The sequence below is a fragment of the Crinia signifera genome, chromosome 7 (genome assembly GCF_055691185.1).
Source record: "Crinia signifera chromosome 7, ASM5569118v1, whole genome shotgun sequence".
In the NCBI taxonomy this organism is placed as follows: Eukaryota; Metazoa; Chordata; class Amphibia; order Anura; family Myobatrachidae; genus Crinia; species Crinia signifera.
This window is the reverse complement of record NC_139223.1, coordinates 176,640,306-176,664,508: the sequence shown is the minus strand read 5'-3', so window position 1 is coordinate 176,664,508 and position 24,203 is coordinate 176,640,306. Positions and strand designations below refer to the sequence as shown.

The 24,203-nt window shown below is 46.2% G+C and overlaps 1 protein-coding gene across 2 annotated transcripts in view; it reads left to right on the top strand.

Annotated features, from left to right (window-relative positions):
• ERBB4 (erb-b2 receptor tyrosine kinase 4) overlaps positions 1-24,203 on the top strand; it is a 690,947-nt gene that overhangs the window by 493,185 nt on the left and 173,559 nt on the right. For both annotated transcript variants that reach the window (XM_083154478.1, XM_083154479.1), the window contains exons 7-13: positions 2,085-2,226; positions 2,689-2,802; positions 5,048-5,174; positions 11,920-11,993; positions 12,169-12,259; positions 20,958-21,157; positions 23,126-23,258. In XM_083154478.1, coding sequence (XP_083010604.1) covers positions 2,085-2,226; positions 2,689-2,802; positions 5,048-5,174; positions 11,920-11,993; positions 12,169-12,259; positions 20,958-21,157; positions 23,126-23,258 — 881 coding nt within the window. The remainder of the gene's footprint in view (positions 1-2,084; positions 2,227-2,688; positions 2,803-5,047; positions 5,175-11,919; positions 11,994-12,168; positions 12,260-20,957; positions 21,158-23,125; positions 23,259-24,203) is intronic.

Sequence of the window (24,203 nt, the reverse complement as noted above, 5' to 3'; positions counted from 1 at the left end):
TTCAGCCCAACGATTTACCTCATCTTCGCTGTGCATACATGCTGGGCAAAATCGCGGCGACGGTGGCGGAGACGGAGTGGCGACACTGTTTTTTTGAGAAGGCAATGCTGCATTTTGGAGGCGTGGTTTGGAAAACGCAGTGGTGTCCAGACAGTTTGTTGGTCCGACGGAGGTGCTGCAACCCGAAACATGGCGGCGCGGCGATTGGCTTCCCATACTATGGGAGCATTTTGCTATATTGTGAAATGCTCACACAACAACAATGCAATTGCAAGTTTATGCAATGGCATCGCAGAGAGGGTTCCGTCATGTAGGGTGACCGAGCCCTGTGCTGGGCGGCCCCCCACATGCTACCGCTGGCAGTTGAGGTTTTGATCATTTTCGCAAAACTACAACTCAAGCTGAATCAGGCCCTTGGTTCTCTGTGCAAGAACAACTCCCATCAGGATCATCCACCCAGAATTGTAGTCCAACAGCATGCAAAGTAGAACTATTTCCTGGGTTCACCTTTACTATAGCACAAACAGCAGAATACAGAATAATAAAGGCTTGCAATTACTTGACGAGCCTAGAACCCATGCTGGAAACACCCCACGATTCTCCGCCTACGGCAAGATACTATGATTATTTAATACGTTTAAACCAGACATGTCCAAACTGTGGCCCTCCAACTCTTGTGAAACTACACGTCCCATCATGCCTTGCCATAGGTTTTGCATTCTCTAATAGCAAAACCATACCTCCCAACAGTCCCGATTTTATTGGGACAGTTCCGATTGTCAGGGCCTGTCCCGCTGTCCCACCCGCGGGCGGCAGTGTCCCGCGGTGTGGGGGAGCTGTTGGGAGTCCCCACTGTCAGCTGCTAAGCAGCGGGGAATAAACGCTGTGCGCATGCGCACAGCGTCTATTCCCGCAGCCAGGGGTCTGGGGGCATGGCTAGAGGCTCACAGAGCCTCTGGGTCATGCCCCCATAGCGGCAAAATGGGGGCGTGGCCTCGCGGGAGAGCCGTGAGTATAGGCCACGCCCCCAAATTAGGCCACACCCCCCGAAAATTTCGCCGCGCCTCCGGCGCACAGCAGCAGCGTCCCACCTTCTGAAGTGCCAAAGTTGGGAGGTATGGCAAAACTATGGCAAGGCATGATGGGACTTGTAGTTTCACAACAGCTTGAGGGCCATAGTTTGGACATGCCTGGTTTAAGGTGATCAGAAGTTCCATCCAGCCACTTATACGACAGGGAATACAAGCACAATCCTGGCAGCGTTCTACCCTGTTACCCTCTCCCACGTGTTACTGGCACGCCCTGTCCGTGCGTCAGAGATGTCACCAGCTTCAGTCAAACATATGAAAACTGCAACATAACCAAAAAAGAAAATGCTGAGCCCGGAGACTAACTTTTCCCAGGCGCTCCTTACATTGACCTTAAAAAGGGTCTGCAGAAAGTATGCATTGAAGGCTTATGGAGGGTGGGAGGGTGAGGTTCCCCGGGAGACAGCAGGCCTAGATTTTTCTCTTGTAGAAATGATAACCTCCCCCTGTGTACATTCAATAGAAATGAATGTCAGCCCCACATCCTAATTGGTAGTTTCAGTCCACAGCTGGAATTTAAACGGGTGGCGTAGGAGAAGCAGCAGGCCGGCCCTCCGAAGCACAGATCATTAGTGTGTTCACTGGGAATATAGGCAGCAACAGCTATTAACTGCTGTCACCAACGCCGCTCCTCAGCGCGCTCCTGTCAGCCACTGTCAACAAAATATTTATTTTTGCTCGTTTCTTATAAAGGGAAAAAAACTGAACTTTTCCTCATAGAGGACACTTGGCAGCAGTTTCCCTCCTCATTCCGAAGCAGAGACACAGTGTACCGCCTGCTTTGGGTGCTCGGGGGTGGCTGGGCTGGATTTTGCGTTTGCTGGGGATGCAGACACTCCGGGGAATTGATGGGAATCTGTGAAAGTTGCAGCGAGAGAAAATGAGCGAGTCAGTGGGGTTTTTTTTGCAAATATTGAGAATTTTTTTTTCTAAGATTTTTCACGATGTCTGAAATAGAAAAACAATTACGATTCTCCTCCTGTTCTCTCCTCCCAGGCCTGCCTGAAATTTAATGACAGCGGCTCCTGTGTCACTCAGTGTCCTCAGCCCAATATATACAACCCAACCGCCTTTCAGCTGGAGCAGAACCCGAAGGCCAAGTACACATATGGTGCTTTCTGTGTCAACAAGTGTCCACGTGAGTTTATTGAAATCCTGTTTTGGCTTATCTAGACCTCACCCAGGACAGGAATAGTGTCAGCTGGCCGGAAGTGCCACGGAATGCTTACGTTCCCCCTAGGCATGCCTGCATTTTTTTTGCCACTCCCATGAAACGGACGGTTACCACCCCAAACGCTGGCTTCCTGTCAATCACCTTGAGAATGGCTAGCGAACAGGATTTCCTCCTTGGACAGTGTTGCGCATGCACCTGATGCATGCACAGTGTTTAGATAACTGGCCGCTGTGTGAATTGGCAGCTGTGCATTCTGGTCTGCATGACAGTAGGCCCGATGTGCGACCGGTGAAGGTCTGATACATTTCTGACCTTTCCCATATCAGTATATGTAACATACAGCACTGTGCCTGCTACAGGGGTCCGGGGGACTGTTTGTGGCTTGTGCTACAGTTTTTAATAACTGTTTTTTTTTCTGACCGGTAGATAACTTTGTAGTGGACGACAGCTCTTGCGTCCGTGCCTGTCCAAGTAACAAGATGGAGGTAGAGGAGAACGGGATCAAGATGTGTAAGCCTTGCGCAGGGATCTGTCCGAAAGGTTGGTAGTGTTCTCTGTTTATATTTACATTTTGGATCAGGGTTACTGGGTTCCACAGCAGCTAGAGTGCCACAGGTTGCCTACTCCTGCTTTAAAGGATCATCCTAAAGAGAGGTTCAGCTGGGGATGCCAATCCCGGGACATTTTTCCTGGGATTCAGGATTGGAAAAATGCTCAATACCGGGATTCCTGGGATAACCGGGATTGAGTTTATCACTGTCCGGAGCAGCTGGACAGTGTCTGATTGGGTGTTCAGCGCTGCCCGGCAATAGATTTGTGCATGTGCAGGCTAATCTTGGAATCTCGGGATTGGAAGCTCCAATCCCGGGATTCAAATCCCGGCGATTTTAGGGCCAAATCCTGGGAACCCACCAATCCTTATCCCAGGATTGGCAACTCTAGTTACAGCCAGTAGCAGCTCCAGAGGAGGGGCTGCAGCACAGATCAAAATTCAAATATGAGAGAAACACCAACTGCCAGCGAGTAGTTTGGAATGACAGTTGGTGGCAGTGGGCGTGGCTCCCCGATTTTTTAACTATACTGCTACACTACGGGCCAAATGTAATAGGGTGAGAGTTTCAGAAAGTGAGAGATTTTGGGAGAGTTTTCCCATGTTTTTTAAAGCAGCAATCAATTACACTGCAAAACCAGGCTGATTTTGCCATGTAAATGATTGCTGCTTTAAAAAACATGGGAAAACTCTCCCAAAATCTCTCACTTTCTGAAACTCTCACCCTATTACATTTGGCCCCACAAGTCTACTGTCCACATTGGGAATGGGTCATAGGGTTGAACCAATTAAGGTCGACACTCAATAGATGGACCACTGTTAGTCATCCATTCGCAGGCCCTGTGAGGGAATAGACCTTGCGAATGGGTGGCGGTCAGGCCACCATTCGCAAGGCCGGGTTTGGTAGACTAACAAGGCTGCGAATTTGCATCCGAGCGAATCACCCAGAATAACCCCCACTGTTTCCATGTAAGCAACAAAGTGCGCACTTAAGGTGGCCATACACACGCAGATTTATCTGCAGATCTGGCTGGTTGGAACAAAAAACTGGTTATGGATGAGAGCAAATGACAGTTGACCATCTGCTTGGAAATCATGGAAAACTGACAAACTGTCACTCATCCATAACCATGTTTTTGTTCCAACCAGCCAGATCTGCACATAAATCTTACTAGTGTATGGGCACCTTTACTTCCCCCGAACGCCACACAGAACCGGACAATATCCCAGTACACGGACCCTGGGCACCTGGACCCCCTATATGAACTTTAATATTGACCTGTGTTACTTCTTCCATGTGATTAATAAACTCGACTTGTGACGTCATGTGAGGTTTTGAATTACCCCATCGAGAAGAATTCCTAAGAGAGGAGCGCTATATCCTTTCTCTTCTATGACATGTAAAATAGGTCGACATGGTTAATGTCAACATGGTGCGAGGGTCGACACAAACATTAGGTCAACAATGGCCAGGTCGAAATTCAAAAGGTCGACATGGGATTTTTCACTTTTTTTTTTTAGCCGACATGTGCCGACAGGCGGTATTTCATGCCCTACCATCAACTAGGGTGTGGGGGAAGAATAGAATAGCATGCCGAACGTAGCGAGCACAGTTCCATGGTGCCCATGTCGACTGTGTCGACATTCGGGACGGAAAAAGGAAAACCCCATGTTGACCTTTTGACTTTCGACCTAGCCATTGTCGACCTAATGCTTATGTCGTCCTTCCAACCATGTTGACCGTAGCCATGTCCACCTATTATATGTGTCGACCTAAGCCATGACGAACGTCAACGGTCAATGCAATGCATGTCGACAAAATATTGGTCGACCCAATTACCCATATACACTCATACCTGCTGGAATTGTTTTGCATCACAGCAGAAGTCAAGATATTTAAACCAGTTTAAAAAAGGGAAGAACAGTTCCCCCCAGTTACCCCAAAAGTCGACTCGGACCGACTCTTCTGATTTTTACTGGAAATAAATGATTGTCTCCGTCATAAATGACACCCCGGAGATATACAAATTACAACCTACAGTATATATCGGGCTAAGACATTAAAGCGTATGAAAACTTCTGTCCAGCTGAGGACAATTTTAGTCATCTGGAGGCAATTGTCCGCACCCCATCATTATTATACTGCAATTCGCAGCATTTCTTGATGTACGGAGCATCCTGTGAGTTACAGTTATAGATAATCACACCGGCCGCTGTGTCATCTGCTTTCTCTAGTGTGTGACGGCATTGGGACAGTGTCGCTGAAGTCGTCTCAGACCGTGGATTCCAGCAACATCGACAAGTTCGTAAACTGCACCAAGATCAATGGCAACCTTCTGTTCCTCGTCACGGGCATTGAGGGGTGAGTGTGAGATATTGTAAAACAATGGTATGAGAACAAAATCAGGTCCAAAACCCACCGATTCTGCACTTTACGTGGAATCAGTGGGTTTTCCCAGGTGAATCCGCCGCGTGACTCCCCTCGCTAGCATGCAGCCGCACAGCCGAAAAATCATTCGATGTTCATTCATAATGAAAACGTCACCCCGGGCCGATTTTTCATTTATACCCTGCCCTTCAAATTAGAGGCGGGCCCTGTCGTGTCATGTGACGTCAGCCGCCTGCCCCAAGCTTTCATCGCTATGCCCATCAAGGAATGCCCAGGGTGTTCCCCTGCTACTGCGCCCGGTCCTCCCTCCCCGGGGAGAACGGGCCGGCGAGTTTGTAGGTAAATTTCCGCCTACCTCTCTTGTCACCATTATCGCTGTCTCCCCTGAGTGGGAGCGCTCACTCGCCTGTTGTCCCCTCCGCACACCTCGTCCTACATTCTAACCGCAGGGGCCTTACAAGGACGGATGTCATTAGCAATCTTCTACTCAGAAGCTCTTTTGATCTACAATTAGGTGACATGTGTGACAAGCCGAGATAGCACGAGGGAACACAGAGGTTCCACTGGGAGTATTGGGGCTCCGGGCGGGGGGGGGGGGGGGGGGGGGGCAGCCTGCCTGCCTTCCTATCACTGGAGAAGCGACAAAATCCACAATTAGAAGAAATAAGATTCCCGGCAGGTGGCGGGCGAGATTGAGCAGGGCGATAGTGGAAGAAGAGAGTCAGAGAATATTTATTATAATGAACGTTATGACCTTGGACGCTGCAATGTCATTAAAAGTCCATTTTCTCAGGAATCCTGAACGCGCCCAGGCAGAACATGAACCAAGAGATGACTTTTATACCTCCAAAAATATACATATTACATTTCTGTATGACATTATACGGTCGGGTAGCGGGCTCATATCCCATATGTTATTATACCGCCAATATGGAAAATTCTTTTTTTTTATATGTTTCTTTTTATTTGGGAGGATGTAGAATTACTCCGCAGCGCTACAGAGCCCCCTGCGTTATTTATTGGGCTGAATGACTTTTACTATTGCCAGGGGGATGTGTTTATACTAAATGTTTGGCGTTATTGTAACAATGGAATGACCTCACTATAACAAAGGGATATTAGTTGCATTTAGTGTAATTACAAGTTTCTGTAGAATGTTACACGTAACGGCACCCTGCAGCCTGTGGCCCTTATTCCGATCTGATCGCAGTACAAATTTGTTCTTAAAATGGGCAAAACCATGTGCGCTGCAGGTGGGGCAGATGTAACATGTGCAGAGAGAGTTAGATTTGTGTGAGTTATTTTGTTTCTGCGCAGGGTAAATACTGGCTGCATTATTTTGCTATTTATATTTCAGTTTCAACACATCCCACCCAAATTTAACTCTCTCTGCACATGTTACATCTGCCCCACCTGCAGTGGCAATGGTTTTGCCCATTTTGAGATCAAATTTGTACTGGGATCAGATCTGAATAAGGGCCTGTATCTCTGATGCAGTGCCTTCCAGACCATCTTTTGGACACTCCAAACATGCACTCAGAGGCCTGTTTCTTGGCCCCGTCCTGGGGCCAAGAAGGGCAGAGCTACACTTACTGATGTTGACAACCCACCCAGGGATGGATTAAGGGGACAGCTCAGGAGGTCAGTACGCCTGGGCCCGCTCTATCTAGGGCCTTCTGTAGTCAGCATGTTTTATTATCAGAGGCTTGTGCTGAGCTCTGCTTGATGGAGCTCATCACATGCTTCTCAGGCCCATGGAAGACAGCAGCAGCAGCCTCATCATGGGAGGGTTTTTAATCAGAGGCAGAGCTGAGCCTGTGAGGTCTTCTACAGAGTAATGTAAAGAGGGACAAACACAGGCTTTTCATGTGATATATATATATATATATATAATATATATTAATCCCCCACCCTGAAGTTACCCATTGACCAAGTTAACTGTGTTTTGACAGTGTAACATTCTCCCGTGCAGTTTGCGGCCAGTGACCCGGGCCCCTCGAAGGCTTAACCCGCCCCTTCTTGTGATGTCATTCCATCAGGGGTTTTGGCCAGTACCGAGCGCTGTATACCACTGCATTAGAGTATGGCCTCCTATCAGCAACGCACCCACAACAATCTAAAATGCAATCCCTCTCCCTGTCACTGTCTAGGAACGCCCAATACCATTGCTACATATTTCAAAGACCATGTGTTCCCTATGCATACTAATTCCAACTGCGACTCTGGACACAATGCAGGGCTTTTTTGATGCATGCGCAGAAGAAAAGAAGTCCCACTGCCCCCTGCATGAAAAATAAACAGCCCTATTATACATTCCTAATCTTCATTTCTTTACACCAATCGCAATGTCAGATGTGGAATTCACATCATTTATAGGGTGATTAAATGTCAACATTAGTCTTTGTGAGTTGTCCTTTAGGACACCTCTAATAGATAATGCTGACATCACCATGGCTTCATTTATTTATTTATTTATTTATTGAACAATAGGTTCTTATATATGGCAGAAAATTCCATTGCATTTTACAATTGGAGTAGTGATAAAACAAACCGGGTAGTAACAGTGAAAAAGGTTGGAGGGCCCTGCACACAAACTTACATTTTATACTGTTATACTGTATCAGAAGAACTACTCAGTGTTGAAGGGTTGGTGAATATTTTAGCTTTCCGCATTTATTCAGTCACATTCATCATACGTGTTCCCATGTTGCATCCAGATAATTAGAATCATGGCTTGGCTAGACCCAAAATCTCAAATATTGTACCATGAAGTAATAACACATCAATAAATGCTAACCAGACATCCTACTGCAGCAGAGATGTATCAAAACTTCTAACAATGACAAGTGGGGATGTGGCCCATTGCAGCCAATCAGCTTTGAGATAACATTTATTGTGCTCATTCTATTAAAATAGATATAGCAGTTGATTGGTTGCCACGGCTCTCTTCCCCAATAATTTCATGAATAGACCCCAAAGGGGTGTGGATCACAGGATCGACAGTGTCTAGGTCGACCATGAATTGTCAATAAGGAGAAGGTCGACATGGAAAAAAAGGTAGACAAATAATAGGTTGACATAGACAAAAGGTCATCATGGAAAATGTCCTCAGATGAAAAGGTCAACATGAGGTTTTTCCATGTTAATGTCAACATCTTTTGACATAGACACCCAAATAGTGTTATTCCCTCTATTCAGGCACTTTACCTGTCCCAATTGTAACCCTTGTGCATAAAAGCATAAAAAAGGCCAAAGAAAGAAGAAAATGTGAAAAACTCATGTCCACCTTTTCATGTGTCGACTATTGCCACATCAACCTATTGCTTGTGTCAACCTTTTGTCAGTGATGAGAAGCTGAAAATGGGGTAAGTACCGTATGGAAGAGCTGTGACAGAGCAGCGGCGAGGAGAACCAAACAGGTGGTTGGACAGTGGTGCAGGAAGTGGAGCAGCAGGTAGAGAGGGGGTGGGGCTAAGCATATGCGGTGAGGGCGGGACTGAGCATGGGCAGTGAGGGTGAGGCGAAGCATGGGCGGTAAGGGTGGGGCTGAGCATGGGCATTGATGGTGGGGATATGCCAGGTCCCTATCCAGTTGGGTACATATCAATATTTAATAGGGGCTTTTCTTGACTTTAATCCCAGGCCTAATTCTTCACCAGTTCAGCGCATTAATTACATACTCAGACAGTGCACTTCTTTTCCGCTCTCTTCAAAGCCCAAGTAAAACAATGGATAAAATATTCAGGTGTTTCTGAAGTTGCTGAGCATTATTTTGAACTTCAGTTATGTTACATTGGGCCTTATTATTCTGATCGGTGCGGCCCGATCAGAAATATGCGGTGATGTCCGTCTTGGCGAATCCCCGCCTTCCATACGGATCGCCACCTCCGTCCGTATGCGGATATGTGGCGGTCCGCATGAATGTGGACGGGGATACGCCTCCTCCATGGTGGGAGCAGCCCCTGCATTCGATGGTCGCCGAACATCGAATGCAGGGCCGCACGCTCCACCAGGTCCCGCAACACAAGACCACACGGACACTTGTCCGTGTGAAATCTTGTATGGGGGCGGGCAGCTGACATCCGGCGATGTCAGATGCCCGCCCCGTACCCACGCGTCACGGCCTCATTACCATGCATACGCCCCGCGTTTGCATGGGAACGCCCATGAAACGCGGGGCGTATGCATAGGGTAATAAGGATAAGTAGCCCCTCACGCCCCTCTACGCCCCCTGTGCGGCGTATAAAGAATCCATGCGGCGAAATCGCCTGCACATGCGCAGAGTGACCTCTGCACATGCGCAGACGATAAACATCGGCGGGCCGTACGCAAGTGGGAATATCCGCACCGATCAGAATAAGGGCCTTTGTGACAGCCGCCTATTTATAATTACCTACCCTCCCGTAATATCTGGGAGACTCGCCAATTTTGGGGAGCTCGCGCAGGAAATCAAACCGCTACCCCGCATCACATCCACTTCTGCAGTGAAGGTGACAACACGATGAAGCAAGTCCCTTTGCCACCCCTGTGGTTGCCCCTAGTAATCCCCCCCCCCTCCAGAATCTACCAAGTCTCCAACTTTAAGCCCAGTTCCTGGTGGCGCACAGGTGCAGGGGAACTCCGCTTCGAGGCGGGTAAGGAAGTTTGTGGGTTAATTTGGCGCGTTCCTCAGCAGCGAATCCCTCCAGCAACATATGATACAAAATAATGAACCCAGCGACGGTGGACCATTGCCACGTCTTGCAATGCAGACATTTTAATGGGAAATAAAGCATTTTCTCAGCTGGCACTCGCGCCAAAGATTATACAATTTTGTTCTAGCAGAGAAATAAAGAGTCAAACTTTAGGGATTTGTAAACTCATTGCCAGCTGGGTCGCTGCTGGAAAATGGAATTTCATTTCGGAGGAATCGCTGAGTGATTTTTAGAAAAAAAAAAAAGATTTGGTGTCTGAAATGAATCATGTTAATGAGCGTGTGTGAGAGGAATAGTCCGCACTTGTAAATAACCTTGAGATAAAATATATATTCACTTATACTTGTCTGACTTCTCAGATTGAGGAGGAAGGATACTGATGTGATGAGGTCCTGTTAGGACGGTGAGGCTGAGGAATACTAAGGCAGTAAGGTCCTGGCAGGTCACTTGCACTAGGAAACGCAAAAATAATGATAATGGAATTGATTTCTAAGTTTTCCCATAGTGACTTCAGATCCACTGTACCTTAATGCAGGGCAATAGTTCACACAGGCTGGGAGGCATGGGAGATGCTAATAGGGGCTACACTAAAATAACAATCATGACTGTATTACAGAACTGCACCCTGTATCCGCTTTAGTGACACCTGCTATTTTATAGCCATTTTGAAATATACTCTAGATCAGTCATGTACAAACTGTGGCCCTCTAGCTGTTGTGAATCTACACATCCCAGCTGTCCCACCTGCGGGTTGCAGTGTCTCGCAGGCAGGGAGGAGCAGAAGACCACACCCATTCCACTCTTTGCCACGCCTACCCCTCCTATGGCCCCGCCCCTGTTCAGATCGATTCTGAGAAGAAGAAAGTTGGGCGGTATGACAGTGGTTTGCATTGCTTACCCACAGACCTATGAGTCTATTTCCTGATCAATGCACCGTCTGTGTGGAGTTTATATGTGCTTCCCATGTTTGCATGAGTTTCTTCAGCGTGCTCCAGTTTCCACCAAATTAGAAAAAGTTACTGGTAAGTTAATTGGCTCCTGTCATCCCTGGAGATGCTGGGCTACCCCAGGAGACTCTGCTTGCACTGCCGGCTCCTTCTTAGTGACAGGAGCCAGACGCTGCAGGATAATGACACATTGCAGCACCTGGCTCACTGGGAAGTAGCCGGCATTTTGGTGTCACACCCAGGTGTAGTCTTCACCCCTGCCCGCACTTACCGTGTGATGCCTCTGGTGTACATGTGTCCATGTGGTAGGGTGTATAGATTGTAAGCTCCACTGGGGCCATGACTGAGGGAATGACTAAAACGCTCTATAAAGCGCAGCGGAATACATGCGAGCTGTCTAAATACCTGTGTACTTTTTGAATAAATGTTAATAATTTAGTAATTGATAATGGACTCATAATAAAACTTATTTGATACAATAAGGAAATGTTTTCCAGCGGCTTGGCAGGTCCAAGTTATCAGTTCGATTGGATACCTTTCACACTGTATCACTGCATTTTATATACTGCTGTAGTACGAGTAGAATTAAAAGGGAAAAAAAAGTACCTGGGCCCATCACAGCTCCCGACTGCCCTGCCCATTAAAACCAGTCAGCTTCTATCATTTTACATTATGTGCTAAATATCAGTCGGCTAGCTTCTGACTGATTGCTACGGGCAACTTCTCCACTGTGTTAAAGAATTGAGTCCATCAGCATTCCATAGCATCAGACATAGTTATGCCCCTAGTTAAAATATACACTGAAAGTGATTTCTATTGACAGTAATATCCATTGTATCCCCTCGAGCCCCGCGGTGGCTTCCAGGTTGCTCCCAGTCCTGTCAATGTAATATTCCGAACATCATAGGTGTAAATTGTACAGCTGCATGTAGCAAGTACTGGGTTTTGTTATCGCCCTCTTGTGTTTTCTGAGAGAACTGCAGCAGAAGCATTATACAGTACTACTGTATATCTAGGTGTACAGTAGCAAGAAAACTGAGGATTTACATATTGCACCTATGTTTTCCATTTCTCCAGGGATGAGTACCACAATATAGCTGCACTGGACCCAGAGAAGCTGAACATCTTCCGCACTGTTCGAGAAATCACAGGTACAGTAACCTGCTCCAATTTTGGACACATATCATTTGTCTATCAAATTTACAGTGTATATTATTATGCCACCTGTTGATACCTGTTGTGATGTGTTTGTGATTGTAAGGACATCTTTGCCCCAGCTTTATTTTCACAACCATGTTGATAACCCTTGTGCATTAATATCCTTAGGTTATCTAAATATACAGTCCTGGCCGAAAAACATGACAGACCTTAGTGTCTTTTCCAATCTGGTCAGCATTGGAGGGCGGGATTTATACAGGTAGGTTTCCTGACATTGCAGCAGCTTTGCACTGCCATGGCAACCCCAGTCGCATGACAAATGATTTAGTGAGCAGAGAGGCTTTGGAATGCCTTTCTGAGCTTTTTCTACACTGTCTTCTCCGCTTTTCCTTATCTGCCATCTTATTACATGCTGAGAGCTGTGCTTATGTAGCAGATTTAGTGTTCCAATGTCTGGCAGCCATGCTTGTTTTCCTGACAGAAAGATTTTGAATAGAGATAATTTGTAGGTGTTCAGAAAAATTATTCATGGTTAAATTGTATTTAACTTGATATTTAACTGAAAAAAGCTTTCTTTGTGGTAATACTGAGTTAATATGCATATATAACAAAACTGAAAACAGGCAGAAATTTAAAGGGCAAATACTTACGTACAAACGCGTTTTAGGGTTACATTTATTTGGGGGATTTAGGGGCCTATTCAGACATGCATGCCAGGGCTGCGTATTTGCACCCTGAGCAATAATCGAACAGCCACGCATGCACACAGTACGCAGTGCACATGCGAGAGCCACCTGCTCGAAGGCAGAAATTCATACCCTGCGGGTATTTGGGGGCGTGCGGCCGGCATTTTCTGGGTGTTACTCAGAAAACGCAGGCGTCCCTCGGCCGTTGGGAGGGAGGGCCGCTGAAGACATCCGTGGCCTCCTTCTCCCCATGGGCTTTGCAGCGCAGAGTGAAGTTACAGGTAACAAAAAAGACTACACACACATACAGATGCCCCTAGATGCCCACGGGGCTTTGTAAGGTGCTCATAGTGCCTGCTTCTGTGGGTGGCTGCCCTCCCAGCTGTGCCACGTTTCAGTAAAATAACTGATTAGCCGCAATATACAAATCTGTGATGGTAATAGAGAAAGTTGTTTGTCTGCATGAAAGCCAGGAGCAGCTGTGTTTGTGTCACAATTCATGTACTCCGATGAATATTTAATGACTATTATATGATCTCGGATTACAAAGTTATATAGAGGCCTGAGGACAGTGAACTGCTGAAGTCTATGTAATGTGCAAAGCAATGCTCCAACAGAGAACAGAGGAAGAGGTCAGTGCTTATATATTGCAAGCAGCGCTGGTCTAGGCAGTAAGGGCTGGGCGGGCAGAGGAAAGCAATTGTACATAATAACTTGTGCCAAGGCTAATGCTGCTTTCAGACCGCAAAACTGGCTTTGACCAGGTATTTTAAAATGTTTCTGAAAATGGGTCTGCCAGCTAAAACCCCTTTCACACCGCATGTCTTTAAATGGTATTTCAGTGCAGTTTTTGTTCCTTCACAACACTGAACACGTTTTAACCCACAGAAAACAGTGGATGAAAAAAATGGGTCTGAAAAGGGTAGGACCCTGCTTTATTACCGCTTATAAATACCAGTTCAATAGAACCGGTAAATTCACTCTGCACCATTCAGACTGCACAAATTACCATTTTAAAACGATAAAAAAAACCCCAGCAAAATAACGGGTAAAAAGTCCGGTCTGAAAGGGGCATAAGTGGCGAGACTGGGTGATCCGTCCGTGGAGCCGCTGTGTAAGAACTACCGCCAGGGTCAGTTTAATGCTGGAGGGGGCCTGGGTGCGTAAGTCTCGGAACCCTTCCAAACAGAACAATATGATCCATCACATTTTTATGCGAATGCTTAATAATCCAGCATCTTCGGAAATGTTGACCCAGTGGCGCGAACTGCGGCTGGAAGTAACTAAAATAGGTGCAGAGCTTGAGGTGTTGGCCCCTCTCAGTATCTACATAGGAGCCCGTCACCAGTTACACTTATGCCTCTGAGAAAGTGGTGGATCCGGGGGGGGGGCATCTGCTGCACTGTTCAAAATTCAAATTGGGGAGCAGCACCAACTGCCAGTGAGTCAGTTTGGAATGACAGTTGGTGGCAGTAGGTGCAGAATGGCGTAATCCTGGCAATTACACCTGCCGGCACGTGGCGAGGGGGACAGAGGAGGCGTTGTAGCGTAGGCTGATTGTATGTGATACATACTGTATGGCCACGTCTGCTCAGTAAATGCTCACTAATATGTACGTGCACTAAAGGGGTCAGAATATCCGGTCTATGCATAGAATAATTATTCTGACAGGTTTATGCCCCACTGGTCAACGTTCCTGCGTGCACACCCTCCACTCAGCGACTTTATTCCTCAGCAACCTGACCCACACGGCGACAAAACTGACTCTGACAAACAGGTCCACTCTGCTGAGCATATATGTAAGTGTGTGTTTTCCTAAAAGATCTGTTTAAGTGTTAGCCTGTGGGTTCGACTCAGAGTCACATGCAATATGAACGCACATCCTGGTGCGCGCTGCACATGGATTACAAAGAGACAAGTACGCAGAATGCCGGACATCAAAATCTGCAATCCGGAGCTTATAGAGTCCGGTCCGGGAGGTGTCCTGGGGGGGAAAGAGAGAGAGGAGAATAAAGCCTGTCTGTGCATGTATCACAACCTGATGGAACGGTCCGGACCACACGGGGAGGCTGTGATCTCCCCTTCTCCATGTCCCTGGTGAAATCTATCACAGACTCAGTAGCGCACGCAGAGGGGGTTTCTGAGTACCCAGAAACCCCTCCAGGAGTCTAAGGGCCCTAGGCTGAAAGCTGAGGGTCCCCTCTTTCCATGGGTACAAGAATTTTTAAAATCGGCCCTTGGGAACCGGAGATATCTGACTTCAAAACAGTGGTCCCCATCCAAGCCTGTTAATTGCTCTTCCCAGTCAGATATTTCTGGTTCTGTCTGACTTGGAGTTTTTTTGAGTGTATATTCCAAAAGCTGGGACTCTCCCCCTTTGATGAACACTAGTAGCTTGTCTCTACTGTTCCCAGAACCAGAGATATCAGCCTTCCAGCAGCTGGTTACTGCTCCAGCTCCACACACCTGGTATGTAGTTTTATATACTCGTTGGCAGATTGCTCTGCCTCCTGATCTCTGATCCCCTAGTCCCCACTACCATTTGGTAGGGGGGATTCTCTAGTTTTTAATTCCATGAAAATCTAAGATATCTATTTCTGGGAACTGGAGACACCTGCAGTCAAGCAAGCTGTCCGCCCACCAGAAAATTATAAATAATAAGCCCACTCCACTATACATCCCTCCTCTGCATATTAAACATCCTCTACCACCCTGGAAGTTATATATCAGAGCACCTTCATTCAGCCCAATGCCCCCTTCTCCCACCTCATCTCCCACCATCTGTGCAGTAAAGGGGTAATTAGTGGAAATTACTGATCCAGGCCATACATGCTGAGCGGTTGGTATAATACCCACTACCACCCACGGGACATCAAAGCTTCCCCCACCCCTACCGCTGGAGGATCGGTAGGGGCCCCAATACATTGCTATGCCCAGGGGTCTACACTGCTGTTATGTATGTATATATATATAAATATATATATATATATATATGTGTGTGTGTATATATATATATATATATAATTATTATTTATATACATTTGGTCTATCTATAATACTTTAACTGACCCGGCATATACTGGGTCACCTAAGTGTCCATCTCCGTGCTTTGCTCCGCCCCTCTGGAAACCCCCTTCTGAAAATTCTGCGTTTGCCACTGCAGACATCCTCCCAGACAAGAGACCCCCCCCCCCCCCTCACAGACAGGCTAGGCCAATAGGTCGGCAGGCAATAGTCCGACACATTAACAGTGTCGACAAGTACTAAGCTAACATTAACAAAAGGTCGACACAAGCAAAACTTTGACATGCCATTGGTCGACACATGAATAGTTTGACATTATTTTTTCATGATTTAAAAAAAAAAGAAAAACTGACTTGTTCTTACTTCACCATCAATGTCAGTCAGAGTGAGACTATGGGGGTAATTCAGACCTGATCTCATGCCGCAAATTCGAATCGAGTGCCAAGCCCGAAACATGGTGAGCAAAGTCGATGCGTAACACTAATTGGGGGTTCATGTTGACATAGACACAAAAAAGGTAAAAAAAAATTGTGTCGACCTATTCATGTGTCGGTGACCTTTTGCTTGTGTCCATGTTGACCTTTTGCTTGTGTCGACCTATTGACCGTGGACCTAGACACTGTCAACCTAACAAACCACACCCCTCAGAATCAGGCCCCTTCTCTCTGTGGCGCAGTAAACTCTGCCCTTGCGCATGCACAAGTCTCCAGGAACATGGCGGTTGCTCCTGCACATACGCAGACCTCTTGCATGCAGAAATCTCCGGTAAAATGGCCGCCGCACCATTTCCCCGGTGATTTCTGCTGCTGCATCGCAGATTCAGGACTCCAGAGAGATTGGTATAATCATATCGGTGCCGGATACGGATAATGACAACGAGTCTGGGATAAGGAAATCAGAAATCCCTTTCGTTAGTAATTTTATACCACTCGGCTAAACGATTTTTGACTGCAGACAGCAGTTTTGCCAGTGCCTATAACAGATTATCTAAGGGAAAATACCTATGCTTTTAAATTCTGCGGATCCCCCCACAGCTCCATTGATGAGAGAACGCTGGGAAGCAGCATTAACTCCTGTGTCAGTCAGACAAGAAGCTGCAATTACCGTATCAGAGTCCCCTGTCCCCCCCGCACGGCGCACAGAATGCAGCAGGTGTCCACACAGAGGTGATGGCATAGTGCACACCAGTGGGGAGAATAATTATTTGTCTCTGCGGGGCGAAGGCTGAGAAGGAAGGGGCAGGGGGCACATTTAATGATGGCCTTGGCTGGGAAGTTATAAAACACCGCGTCCGCAGAAGCCAACAAGCTGGCAGAGTCTCGCACACAATCTTCCGCCTGTCTGGAGTGGTTATGGCAAAAAGCGTTTTTTGATTTAAAGCACCCGTGGGGCTGCACTCTCTGAAATAGCAGGTGTCCCCTTTAGTAGTTTAGACTTTGCAGGGTAATAGGAGGAAGCAAAACAGATCTAAACTGAGCCCAGGCTGCGAGCATCGACCTCCCCTATTAACTAAACGGAGGCAATGGTAGTGTATCAGACACAGGCTGCAGTCCGCTTATTACAGGCCGCTTCCCCTCGCTGTACTCGGGAACTGAAGTCATAAGTAAGAAGCTACTGGGGGACTGCTTGTATTGCTTACATCTGTGACATCTGTGGATAAAGAGATAGAAACCAAACCCAAAAGCAATGCACACTCCTAGCAGGTCTGGTACACATGCATACCTGCATACCTCCCAACAGTCCAGAAAACCACGGGGCTGTTGGGAGTCCCCCCTGTCGGCTGCAGAGCACGCGCACAGCGTCTATTCCCACAGCCAGGGGGTTGGGGGAATGGCTAGAGGCTCACAGAGCCTCTGGGTCATGCCCCCATAGCGTCAAAACGGGGGGGGGGGGGGTGTGTGTGGCCTCGTGGGGGGCGCGAGTATAAGCCATGCCCCTTTAATTTGGTCACGCCCTGAAATTTTTTGGCGCGCCTGTGGCGCGTATCCCTCTGTCCTGCCTCCGTCTCCCTGAAAGTTGGGAGGTATGCACATGTGGTTTACCAGCTGTTGTGAAACTACAAGTCCCAGCATGCATTGCCTCTGTTTTGCTCATAAGGAATGCTAAAACTGTGGCAAGGCATGCTGGGATGTGTAGTTTCACAACAGCAGGTTGGCCCGGGCCTGACGTACCTGAATCTTTGAGGCAATTTTACTAAAGCTTTTAAAAATTTAAATAAGTGATATTGCCCATAGCAACCAATCTGACTGTGTTTATCATATTCTAGGATGCAATAGAGAAATTATAGAATGTGTATGGTTGCTATGGGCAACATCACCTATTTTTAGAAGCTTTTGTAAATTTACCTCGTACAGTAAAAAGCTGTATAAACAATTTGGGGAAATTTACTAAGATGAGAGTTCTATTTCACGTGGGATGTTGCTATGGGCAACCAGATACTATCTATGATCTTCTAGATGGTACTAAATAAGACGTAGATTCTGATTGGTTACCCATAGCAACATCCAATGTGAAATAGAACTCTCATTTTAGTTGATTTCCCCCGTATATAGAGGGGGAAATTTACTAAGATGTGTATTCTACTTCACATGTAATGTTGCTATGGGCAACCAATCAGATCCTGTCTACTATCTTCTAGAGGGTGATAAATAAATAAGAAGTAGATTCTGATTGGTTGCCCATAGCAACATCACATGTAAAGTAGAATACACATCTTAGTAAATTTCCCCTGTAATAAGAATCTCTTACATCTTTATCGCCGGTTAGTTGTCTGTTTGTCCGGTATGCATCCGGACACTGTTGGACCGATTCGGACAAAACCAACGCAGGGTGATTTGATTAGTTCCAGATTAGATTCACGGCCATTAAGACCCCCAATCCTGACCCCGTGGGGATCCCAGGGGCCAAAAAAGGGTTCTGTACACTACACAAATTGGGTCAGAGAAGCAAGATATGGCAAAGTTGCATAAAAGGGGGTAGAGGGCATGGGGTTTAAGAAAAAAATGTGGTCAGATCCGAGAGCCGACCACAGGGAGGTGTATGCCGGGCACACCATGGGCATGGGAAGCACGTTCAGGGCCTGTCGCTGGACGAATTTGGATGAGAACTTCAGATAACATTGGGCAGATACCTCCTGGGTCTGTTGGAAGAGCTCTCAAGCCTAAAACAAGAGAATGACAAAGTTCATGTAATGCTAATTGCACAACCAAACCCGAGCAACGCTGGGTACCTCAGTATATATACTAATATAGTATGTACGCATGTCCAAGTGGAGAGTTCTGGGGAAGGATCCATGGGATCCCTCCTTGGCACATTTTGGGAAAGGCAGCACAATGGCAAACGCCATCTGGAGATGAGGTTAGCTAACCGGCTTAAGCTTAGTAGTGCTTTACATTCCTAAGCTTGGTAAATTCAGAAAATAAGCCGCTCCATCTGATATCTGTTGCAGTCCCATGTAGATACATTCAGGGGATACTGAATATTTTTGTGAGCCCCCCAAAAACATCTGTTTTCAGGGGATATCCCCCCCAAAAATATATATATTTGTTTTTTTTTTAATAACAGCGGCTTTACTTACTCTTTTATGAGGGACAACAATAAGTTTGTTTGAGGTAACAATGTTTTAGATCATTCCATTAGGATACTGAGTTACTATGTTCCCTTAAACCTTCAAACCAGCGGAACTGTGTTCATCCTCTACCTTCAATAATCTTATAAATCGTTTATTGCACTGCTCAGTCAACTGAAAAACTAAGTTACTAAGAACTTGATGAATTTCTGGTCCTTACGTCTATGGGCTATTACACTCTTCCTATTATCCTTGACCTTTTGGAACCTCATGAAACGGTAGACGTCCAAAGGATTGTAATTTCGGAGAGAATATTCTCTTTTTGCGTCCTATTTTCTGCAGTGTTCCTAAATCTTCTTCTGATTTTTTTTCGTTCTTGGTAAATGTTTTTGGTAAACTTTCTGTAAACCGCAGGGGCTTGACTGAGTTTGATTGATCAATGATTTAATTAATTAACTAAATAAAGAAATAATGTGTAAACATAAATTATATTTTGGAATAAAAATAAATGTTTTAAATAATAAAGCATTAAAAATGAGAACAAAATGTAATAGTTCCGTTTATGTGATGGTATTACATAAAATTCCCCGGGACATTATAACTGGCGCAACTTCATGTACAGAGCAATCTACTCTGGTGTCACCTACAGTAGTACTCTTGAAACTCTCATGAGCATGTATGTGAATAAAGTTGTACTTTTCATGGTGTGTGTGGATTTATTTGCACATTGGTTATGCAGTTGGATTACAAATCCAACGGGCCCATTAATGCCCCACATGCCGGGACTGGGAGTTCTCCAAGTCTCAACATGCGGGGGAGGCTTGCTAGAACTTGTCGTTTCACCACATAACCCAATGTCATTTTTACATTCTATTTTTAACACAAAAAGCATCAGCCCAGGGACACAGGGGACAGCCCCGGGCTTCAGCCTTGGAAGTGTTAAGCCTGGAGTGGCACCACTTTATTGGGAGGATCCCTACTCCCCCAGGTTCCCCGTCCAGGGCTGACCTGCCAGGGTGTTCATGTTTCGGCCAGGGGACCTTGTATAAAAAGTGTCCCCCAGCTGTGGCATTACACCTCTGTCTGTTTGGCCCCTAGTTTTTTTGTTCCCGTATTTTTGGAACCAGGATCGGTCCAAGAGCCTGGTGTGTGGTTTCTTAAATATGGGTAGAACTCCATCACTTTTTCCCCTGTATTTGGGACACCAGGACTGGCTCAATGAGCCCGGGGGTTGGTTATGCTTGGGCGGGGGACGGAAGGACCCCATGCCGTTTTTGTTTGTGAATTTTACCAAAAACCACACACTCCCGTTACTAAAAAAAAACAAACATTCCCGTTACCAAAATCAAACCTTTACTAAAAATCCCACATTTCGGTTGCTAATAAGTAGCCATAAATTTCAAGTGATTAGACTTCTTCTCAAATTTCGAACCCTATTACATCTCACCCCGGGTCCTATAGTAGTCTCCAATAGACCAATTGGCACTCTGAAGGTGGTGGCTAATAATGATTGATAAGGATGTTGGGGGTTATATTGTACAGGGCGAGATTGACAATACCTTACTGTAGATGTAAACATCGTTTGCTAATTTGAATGTGAATTGTGCACAGCTGTTTTGGTGTCCTTATATACGGCACATGGTTACCTACTGTATGTCACATTGTCTCTTTGCATAAAGTGGGATTTCACTGCTCATCCTCAAGCAGCACAGACTCCGGTCCCTACAGCTTCAGTCCATGAAAGAGATCAGCGCTGGCAACGTCTACATCACCGATAACCACAACCTCTGCTACTACAATACCATCAACTGGACCTCGCTGTTCCGGACGTCCAACCAGAAAACCACCATCAGAGACAACAAGAAAGCAGAGAACTGCAGTCAGTATCTAGTTTATGTGATGCTGATACTGGTACAGGTGTGGGGGGAATGTATCAAATCTTGTAATGAGAGAAGACATGGACGTTTATACTTGCCCACTGTTTAGAAGGCGGCTTGATACACCTCCCTCATGATCCATAGTCAACAAGTGATGAGTTTCACCTTTCTGTTCTACTGATACAATATCACAGACTAAGGGCCAGATGCACTAAGCTTCAAAAGTGATCAACTGTAGAGTGATAAACCACCAGCCAATCAGCTTCTGCCTGAAATTTTTCAAACACAGTCTGTGACATGGCAGGTAGGAGCTGATTGGTCGGCTGTTTATCAGCTTTTCACTTTTGAAGCTTGATACATCTGGCCCTATTGGCCCATTTTATGTTTGTACACAATGGCCGATGTGAATGACAGGAAGTGACTGTTTTGAAGTGTAAATTGGGAGCAAATTCAGGCGTGTCGGGACATGCATACACACATACCTCCCAACTTTAATAAGGTCCGAATTTGTCTGAATAGGAGGCGGAACTAAGGGATGGGTGGGTAGGGACTGGACAGCCCCTGTTCCCCCTCCCTGCCCTCCTTCCCTCTTCCTTGCACTGAAGAGGTGCTGTGCACAGATCACCAACTGCTCTGCCCCCCCACCCTCCCCCGCCCGTGGGGCATTGCCACCCATGGGAGGGACAGCGGGACGGTCTCCAAATAGTGGGACTGTAATTGGGACAATTGGGAGGTATGTACAGCTGTGATCATCATGTCTGCAGAGAAACATGTCACCTGAGTGACTGTGGCCAGTCTGCATAGCCGTAGAGGAAACCTTAGCAGTCAGCAACCCTTAGTGCCCCCAGGAAACGCAGGTTGCAGATTGGCCGTTGGGAGGGAGGGCCACTGATGTCATCAGCAGCCTCTTCCTCCCTACGGCCTTGGCAGATGAGGAAATCTAGACTTAATTGGCGCTTGCAAGCAGGGAGGAGTCTATTAGATCAGATGCTGAGTGATTATGAATTTTCCCCTGCGTGCACGGCTGCGATCGCATTAGCAGCCATGCACATGGGCAGGATTTCACTCGTGTGGGCGGCATTTACCTGATTGCTGGGCTCCGAACACTTGCAGCCCAGCAATCAAGTCTGAATTGGACCCATATTTACTAAAGTGCGGGTTTACAGAAGCGGAGATCTTCCATAGCAACCAATCAGATTCTTACGGGGGAAATTTAATAAAGCTACTCAAACTGAAAAGAAGTGATGTTGCCCATAGCAACTGTGGCAGATACAACATATTTCCACATGAGGATAATGTGGAAAATCCAGACCACGTTTTAGAGCAGCAGCAGGGCAATTAGATCCAGTCCAGGATTCCTAATTGATGTGATCAGGTTTGGGCTGATTAGCAGCACCTGTGTTCTCCTGATATAAGTGTTTCCAGGGCAGGAGGTAATTGCTCCTGATGGTGATAGGCCAGGGGTGTGGGCTATTTTAGGGACCAGTGGAACGTACGGAGGAGTTTGCACTGTGCTGTGACACCTGTATGCTGCAATGTCATAACCATACTTGCTTATGCTGTTCACCTGCTACAAAAAAGTGTATGCGATTCCTTGTCACACAACCAATCAGAATCAATTTTTTATTTTCTGGGATGAAATATATAAATCGATATATAGGTTTTCTAAGTATCTGCCCAATCATTCATGCAGAATGCAGACTTTATTTACAATAAATAGGTGAACATACAAGAGTCCTAATGACCAGGTCACCTCTTGGCATCATGGGAGCAGACACAGCAGGAAGGGTGGCCTGTAGATCCTTCCGGTCCATTAGCCTAATTATTCATGGTTATAATTAGCGCATGTGTTTCGCCCACCCCCCATATTTCATTACCAGTGTGATGGAGATTGGAGGATAGATGCAGACTATTGACTAAACTGACTTTGTTCTTTTTTGTTCCTTTTGTTTTGATACCATATACTGTAGCTGCAGAAGGAATGGTGTGTCATCCTCTCTGTTCCAGTGCGGGTTGCTGGGGGCCGGGGGCCAACCAGTGCTTGTCCTGCAAGTTCTTCAGCCGAGGGAAGTCATGCGTCAGGTCTTGCAACCTTAGAGCTGGGTAAGAGAGGTTCACGTTGTTGTCCTTATCAAATGTCTTGGGGCATACGTGTATGTATAAGTGTATGTACTGTATGTATTTGTTTATGACCTGTAGCAGACGTAGTTTGTTAGTGCATCATAAAGTGGTAAGGGGATATTAGAGGTACTGTAAAGGTACATTTTTGGTTGATTTTGGGCAAAAACACGCATTTACTGACAGCTGAATTTTGACATTCATTGTTAAAAGTTAGTAAATATGTGTTCTAGCCCTGGAAGTCCAACATCGATTAAGAATGCTTTTTAAATTGATCGACCTTTAGTACATATACCCAGTAATGAGGTTCGGTAGACATAGGACGGGATGCACTAATGTGAAAATGCGGTAAAAACCCCTTATCGTTATCTGGATTTATACTGCATTTATCTATCCAGTACAGCCCACACACCAGGGTACCGCTGCGGGGAGGGGGGAGGGGTATCGCCAGAAAAAGATTGCGATACCCTTTAGAAGCCTACGGTCTTCTCTCTGCAGCATTGTGTGAGGGAGCTGTCACAAATTCCTCCCAGAATGCCCCACGGCCAGATGCGCATGCACAATGGGTCTTAGAACCAGAAGTCCAGGGACGGGACTGCATCGCAAAGGACAGCTGTTATCACAAGAGCTGCCCTTTATTAATAATCACATATGTTAGTACATATATGATTATTGTGGATGCAGTAGCCGGTGAAGTGGGGCCGCGGATGTTAGAGCATCCTGCCCATAATACGTAAAGGAGATTCGAAAGGACCTTAGGGACTTCAACAGTGGAGAATAATTTAGTTCTTATGAAGTTCATAATTTAGTCTTATGAAGTTCTATAATGGAGAAGTAGAGGTGTTCAATCAGTCTACCAATCAGATTCTAGATATCGTTTGTCTATTACATTCTACAAAGTGTTATCTCGAGTCTGATTGGCTGACATGG